General features: G+C 45.0%; 1 protein-coding gene across 2 annotated transcripts; it reads right to left on the bottom strand.

Annotated features, from left to right (window-relative positions):
* Positions 1-739: 739 nt before the first annotated feature.
* On the bottom strand, positions 740-7,050 carry LOC144737802 (uncharacterized). Of its 2 annotated transcripts, none has more exons than XM_078620678.1 (2): positions 6,953-7,050; positions 740-2,704 (listed from the first exon to the last, which is right to left on the bottom strand). In XM_078620678.1, the coding sequence occupies exon 2, from the start codon at positions 2,674-2,676 to the stop codon at positions 1,975-1,977; it is 702 nt and encodes a 233-aa protein (XP_078476804.1). In that variant the 5' UTR covers positions 2,677-2,704; positions 6,953-7,050; the 3' UTR covers positions 740-1,974. The 2 variants fall into 2 exon arrangements, with proteins under 2 accessions (XP_078476804.1, XP_078476803.1); XM_078620677.1 differs by lacking the exon at positions 6,953-7,050 and adding an exon at positions 5,165-5,230.
* Positions 7,051-7,897: the final 847 nt, after the last annotated feature.

The raw sequence follows: 7,897 nt of genomic DNA, 5'->3' as shown, positions 1-7,897 counted from the left end.
ATTGAAAAAGTTTCCTCGATCTTTGCCCATTCCCGGGAGTCGTTCTAGTTTCTATTTATTTCATTGTGTGTGGTGTGTACGTGTAAGCAATGTGGGATATCGATGTACACGGACATGAACAAGATCAGCAGACAAGACGTCTTTCATACTCTTTGGTTCTTTCGGTAAAGTCACATCAATTAAAAAAAAGTTTAATTAAAAAGATAAATCACGACGTTTCGATCGCAACACGAGCAGTCATCCTCAGGCGAAAACATCCAGACATTGTCGCGGTAGAAGTCACGTGAGCTACGGCACGTGACAAAGATAAGGTGCCCCCCCTCCCCCCACCGTGGCTCGCCCCGCTCAGCTGAGCATTGTTTTAATGCGGTGGGCTCACGCGAAATTTATTTCTGTAAGACGAATGTACTTTGAAAACCCACTGGCGATACTCTTTTATATAAACGCACAACTTCATCTGTGACAAACGCTGCACTTTCCGTCGTTTTCATGCATGGGGCGCTGCAAACCTACGCGCCCCCTGCATGAACGACGGAGGCGCAGGGACAGACGTTCGATCGCGTTGGAATCGATCTGCAGATGGCTGTCTTCTGGCACGGCCAGCTCTGTCACCTTTTCTCGATCCCGTGATCTCAACCAGGTAAAAGTCCGCATCGAACCGAATCCCCGGCAAGGCCATCTACTTCACGACGAGAGAGAATTCACACGAAATGTTGTTTTCAATGAAGTCTTCCAGATGTAAAATGATATAAGCTTTTAATGAAGAAATACAATTATCAAATTCTAAACATAATACAATTCAAAGTTGTTTCCTTTTAAAACGTCAAAAGGGAGCATCGGGTGCTGCGTGAATGCGTCGTTCGTGGACAATTTTTTCGTGACTTTCCTGGCCCAAGGCCGTAAATGGTTGAGGGGCACCGCAGGCGGTCAGGCTTGCTTCAACCGATGGTTGTGAACATCCAGAGGTTAATCAAGCAAGGACCATTTCTCGTCCTAATTCGAAAAAATCTACGTCAACACGTAATACAAAATTATAATTCGTGTTGTAGAGAATGTACCTCCTCTACGTGTAACTTTTGAGTGGTATGGCTTGTAACTGATGAATGATCCGAGTGTGCTCCCTATATTAAAGACAATGAGTTGCTCCAGAGGGCGATGCTTCCTGAAAACACAAAAATACCCTTTGACCTGTATCACAAGAACAATGAGTCTCATCCGAGTTATCTGTACAGGTTACTTCCAAAACACACTTTGTCCTAACATCACTTATTCAATGTTGACCCTTACAGACAAAATGTTACATGTACGCACACAGTCAGACAAGTATTCATTCTAAATTATTGACAGGCACATTAACAAAATTGAATTACTGCACTGAAATATGCTGCATCAGGTTACATCGTATTAACAATAAGCTATTTTTAAAAATACGCACCGTCTGCTTAACAGTGTATGTACAACATACTATTGCACCATTCAAAACACGTAGGCCATTGCATGTTGGCGTCTGGGTCAAAATGTAGAAAATTCTAAAAACATCTACAAACTACACAACTAAGATGCCACATCAACCATCGCCCCCTACTGACAGGCTCTTGTCCTCATGCAGGCCAGTGCAGGGCCACCACCTTGTGCCACAGGGGCAGCTGCTACTTGGGGGTACTCTTCGAGTGTTTGGAACGAGATAAGATACAAAACTCCGAGGTGCTGGGGCGATTAAACAAGCACCATATAAATGCAATTCATAACATAGTGAATGCTTGGGAGCTTATTGGCTCACGCTCCTGGTTAGAGATCTACCCAACACACAGGTCCACAAAGACTGGCCGCTCTTACCCTGCAGGTTGAACCGAGGAACCGAGTGTTCAACTTCACATTCTTGTAATTAAAGACCTGTGACAAAGGTGCATCTATTGGAGCGACATCGTCTCAAGCTTACACATCTCCCGGGTCTCCATTTGACTTTGTATTGTCTCAGAGGAAGTCCACCCACACCTCCACTTCCACAAACTGCTGGGAGTTGCCTCGCTCTGCCTCACAGTCAGAATTCTCCTCCTGCTTCACGTTGCCTCCATCGATGTGAAGGTCCGATTTTGGAGTTGATTCATCTTCACATTTTACCTTCACTTCTTCGCTCTTCACCATCACTTCTTCACATTTCACCTTCACCTCTTCATATTTCACCTCATTACCTTTAAAAGTGTCCGAGCTGGGATTTTCTTCCGGTTCTTGTTTGATGAGGGATGGGCTCATTGCAGCACTTTGACTTTCACAAGCTGATTTCAGACTCCACTCCTGGTGGATCTTCTGATGCTTGAGTGTTCTCTGGTGTTCTTGAAGATGTGATGACTGTGCAAACGACTTCTCACACACACCGCACTTGAAGGGTTTCTCTCCCGTGTGTGTTCTCTGGTGTTTTACAAGAGTAGATGAATGTGCAAATGCCTTCCCACACACACTGCACTTGAAGGGTGTCTCTCCCGTGTGTGTTCTCTGGTGTTCTAGAAGAGTAGATGATTGTGCAAACGCCTTCCCACACACACTGCACTTGAAAGGTTTCTCTCCTGTGTGAGTTCTCTGGTGCTGTGTCAAATGTCCAGGACGATCCGTGCTGTATGCACACCGGTCGCATTGATGCCTTTTTGCACCGAGCCGCGCCGAGTGCCTTTGCTCCATCAGACCAATTCTGCAGAGGAAGCGACAGCTGCAGACAGAGAAAAAGAATATCCACCCCATCTACACGTCAGTATCGAGGCACAGAGGAATGCATATACACAGTCACACGTGACTTACACGTCTATACTTATTCATATATTCATGATATAGAAAAAAACGTGTCCCTAATTCATCACACGGTCTGTGATGGCATACAATGAGAGGGCAAATGGTCATAAACATGCCTGGAAGCCCTCGTATTTTCAAAATGACTGTTAACCCAAAACTCCGAGCACACAATATCAGCTGTCTGGCTTCAAAAGGAATATTTATGAAAGCTAAATTCAGCTGACATAGCAAAGGGTGTTGAAAACAATACTATTTGTGTCATGCACAAATGTATAAATTCATGTTCAATCATAACTTAGAGCTGTGAAGCCAGGCACAGATGTCCTTGAATGTTGGGATGAGCAGTTCCGACTTCAGCTGCTGCACGTTTATTGTGATAACTTCCTGACTCCATTCTTACAAAGAGTTCCAGAGAAGAACTAAAATAAACTACTGTTTTGATATAACCTCCGTGCTCAATAGAGTTAGTTGACTTTACTGCAAATACAAACTTGACATTGTCACACACTCAGAGGTGGAGCCAGGATGTTCAGGTAGGGGGGGCAACCCCTCCAGCAATGAAAAATGATAGGAGTGGTTAGTAAGGAGTTGTTAGTAAGGACAAGTCCCTTGCTTTTTATTCGACGCGTGTGATCGGCATTGCGCTCGCTGAAGGTGTTGAGGCCGATGAAGGCATTGGCTTCTCGGAGTTTCAATACATATCCGTGCGAAGAACGGGTACAACTGCTATCTTTAATATAAAGCAGAAATTACATCTGTTTGTGTGAAGCAGCAAAAACTCTCCAACGCTGAGCTCTGGCGTCATGAAATTTTCACAGCTTATGCTGTCTGGAATTTCTAAGCGAATGCAACTATTTTCAGCTCGCCATGCCATTCCCTTCCCGAGTTGCCAAAATCGACATTACGTAGAAGTGGGTTACGGTTGAATATCCTCGAGTGAAAACATCCGATTTAGGTAAATTTATGTGTTTCGGCTTTTTTCTTTCTTGCAAGCATACATTTTTTTAACGGATTTTCAGTGAAATATGAGGGAATATTAAATTTATCCAAAACAAGAATCCAAGTCCCGGGCAAAGCCGGGTCGTGAAGCTAGTTAATAATAAACCCCAATGACCCTATCTAAATGAGAGATTTCGATGGGATCATTGGGGGGGGCACGTGCCACCCCACCCCCACTGGCTCCACCACTGTCACACACTGGCATGGTTCACAGGTGGTGGTGTGTCCAGACCCACGCCTGACCACCTTCACCTACTCAGTATTAATGCTTCCTCACTCCACCAAGCAGTTAATTGAGGATCAATCAACACAGCCGAGGCTGCGTGTCTCTCTCTCAACGTGGTCGCGTTGATTTCCTTCCCGATCCCCGGGTTTCCCCTCCACATGTAGAGAGTGACCACCGCTACGCGTCTAGAGTGAACACCGCCACGCGTCCAGAGTGAACACCGCCACGCGTCGAAAGTGAACACCGCCATGCGTCCAGAGTGAACACCGCCACGCGTCCAGAGTGAACACTAACACGCGTCCAGAGTGAACACCGCCACGCATCTAGAGTGAACACCGCCACGCGTTTGACAAGCCCCACCTTCACTATGGGAACCTCATTTGCCAGTAAAAATATGATAATTGTTTTTTTACCCTTCTATCTGGCAACAAAACTGACACCTTTTTACAAGGAGTCATGTTTGCATAGACCGCAATACCTGCAGTCATAATACAAACAAAAGACATAACTCTGATAATTTTCGATTTAAGGCTTTCGTGACTGCGGGGATTCATCTTCTTGGTTTTTTCGGTAAAGTCACGTAGAAGGGAAGTAATAAAATAATAAAAATAAAACATAATAAAATAATTCTCACGACGTTTCGGCTACAACGCAAGCAGCCGTCTTCACCTGAAGACCTGAAGACGGCTGCTTGCGTTGTAGCCGAAATGTCGTGAGAATTATTTTATTATGTTTTATTTTTATTATTTTATTACTTCCCTTCTACGTGACTTTACCGAAAAAACCAAGAAGATGAACTCTGATAATGTGCACTGTCCTTGAAGTTGATTGGTCCACACCCGAGACAGCTTTCCTTAGAGCCTAGTCTCACATGGGTTGGACCAGATGATGCCAAAAGGCGCCTAGTCTCACATGGGTTGGACCAGATGACGCCAAAAGGCGCCATCTGGTCCAACCCATGTGAGACTAGGCTCTAAGGAAAGCTGTCTCGAGTGTGGACCAATCAACTTCAAGGACAGTGCACATTATTAGAGTTATGTCTTTTGTTTGTATTATGACTGCAGGTATTGCAGTCTATGCAAACATGACTCCTTGCAAAAAGGTGTCAGTTTTGTTGCCAGATAGAAGGGTTAAAAACCAATTATCAAGCCCCACCTTGTTGTTATTGTTGTTGTGGGCAAGTCGCTTCTGAAAACAGGAGCGGTACAGCAGCTCAAGCGGGCGTGGCGTGGTAAAAAATGAAAAAAAAAACTGTGAATATTTAAAATAAAACAAAGTTACAAAGTAGCTAGCCAGGTGAAGAGAACTTAAAACTTAAGCAAGATACTCTTTGGTTCTTTCGGTAAAGTCACGTAGAATAAATAAATTAATTAAATAATAGCATACGACGTTTTGATTGCAACACAAGCAATCATCATCAGGTACAAATGAAAGAGAAAAAAAACCTAGTAAACTTAGAAATGTAATGCAATACAACACAGAGAGTCGGCTAACATAACAGTCAACACCCCACCTGGTTGATAACGTTCTTCCAAAGATTTGCTCAATTTGAGAGAGATAAAACACAGACACGGAGACACAGACAAAGAGGGATTTCACAGAGACACACAGAGACAGACACACACATAGACACACAGAGAGATGACACAGAGACACAGAGAGAGAGAGACACACACATAAACACACAGAGAGAGATGACAGAGTGACACAAAGAAAGATACATATAGGCACACAGAGAAACAATGCCTCTGTGTCGAAGTCAACATTGGGTGGGACCAAATCTTCTAGGGGGTCTGGGGTCCCCTCCCCAGAAAAATATCTAAATTTGAATACTAATTTCCTGCCATTTCCTCCCTAAAATATTTTTAAGAGTTCACTAACACATGGGATGGACTTTTTTTTATTTGATACAATAATGTCTAATAGTGTATTGTATTACATTGCTCTGTTTTTTCTTTTTTACCTTTTCTCGTTTCATAGTATGTAATGGCAGAGATTAGGGATTCATAAAATCCAACGCAATCATATAAACATAAATCTATGCATTGTCATATGAAGACAAGTCCAGGTTTAGCAAATTGTTGTTTTTATAAACAGAGCATCGCAATTATTATTTACAAATATTTTTACAGCAATTTATTGGAGGGGCATATTTGATTATTATAATTATTATAACATATGATTATTATAACATGTTATTATAATTATAACATAAGTATTATAACATATTATAATTATTATAACATTATAATTAATATATATTATTATAATTATTATATATTATAATTATTATAACATTATAATTACGGCCTTGTGTCAATGAGAGGTTTGGAGGTTTGGTGACTGCACAGAGAGAGAGAGACACTTAATCAAACAAACTTCGTAAAATTGGAAATGTAATGCAATGCAACACAGAAAGTTTGTCAACACACAAATAACGCATCGCCTGGCTGATTGCGTTCTTCCACAGATTGATAAACTAAGCGAGAGAATTGAAGCAAACGCCATCAGGCGAGGGCAGGAGGCAAGGCCCTGCGTTGTAAAGTTCCAACCTGGACATCGCTTCCATGCTCGCTGCTACTCAATTGACATCCCTACGAGAGAGAGCGAGGCTCTACCTCGGTAAACAACAACCACCACCACAACAACCACCACAACCACCACAACCACCACCACCACTACAACCACCACAACAACAACCACCACCACAACCACCACAACAACCACCACAACAACCACAACCACCACAACAACCACCACAACAACCACAACCACCACAACAACCACCACCACAACCACCACCACAACCACCACCACCACAACCACCACAACCACCACAACCACAAAACCACCACAACAACCACCACCACTACAACCACAACCACCACCACAACAACAACCACCATCACAACAACCACCACCACCGCGATGGGAATTTCTCACCTCGGATTTCAGTTCACGCGCGAAGCAGCAACTTGCTGCTACCTCGCGACGCCACGCGGCAGCAGGCCGTGACGTCACTTCCGGGGTACAAGACACTCCCCCCCCCCCCACAACGAGCGGCTCTGTAACTTAAATAAATTATGTTAATGAGCCCAGCACATACGTGGAGGGGTGTGGCGCGCGTGCTGAACACGTCGCCAAAACTCGCGACGGCTTTAACAAATACATTATGTTAATGAGCCCCCAGTCACCTGGCGTTGCTTGGCCCAAATAAGGATTGGCACTGGAACAGATATCGGCAGCGGCCGAACGGAGGTGACGTCACGCTCAAGAGCTTGGCGGTCGGGAGTGGGTGACATGACGTCATTAGCGAGGCACACCGCCCCCTGGCGTTTGACGCCGATGAGGTCACGCTGAGCGGTGACGTCAGAGAGCGGGGTCAGAGTTCAAGTTTGTTGACAGAAGGGGAGCGGCAGTGGCGTGGTGAGCGCTGCGCTCCGCACCAACCAGCCGAGTTCCATTCCCGCTCGTGGCCAACACCGCCAGTGACGACTTTCTGAACCGGTCCTGAGCCTCCCCTACGTCGACTCAGCCTCAAATGAGTGCGATGTGTCAACATCGCCACAGGGGAGACAAAGGCGGCCGGGCGTGGTGCTGGCCACCCACCCCCTCGTGTGCCGTCCCACCCTTAATAGGTGCTCGCTAACAGCACTTGCCCCGACATTCTGTTGCCTCCCTATCGCCGGAACCACTCCAGTGGGGATCTGTCTGCAGATCTGGCTCATGCCAGTCAGAGATTGCAACCAGGTGGTCCGTTGTCAACAGGTGCAATCACAAGAGCGGCGTCGGCCCAGCTGCAGACTCATGACTTGATGGATCTTGGGAGCGAAGATGAGCTACTGGATGTTGGTGGCAGCAATGGAAGCCAGGACAGCAACCTTGACA

This window comes from Lampetra planeri, chromosome 74, assembly GCF_965212315.1.
Source record: "Lampetra planeri chromosome 74, kcLamPlan1.2.h2, whole genome shotgun sequence".
In the NCBI taxonomy this organism is placed as follows: domain Eukaryota; kingdom Metazoa; phylum Chordata; class Hyperoartia; order Petromyzontiformes; family Petromyzontidae; genus Lampetra; species Lampetra planeri.
This window is presented reverse-complemented; position numbering and strand designations above follow the sequence as displayed.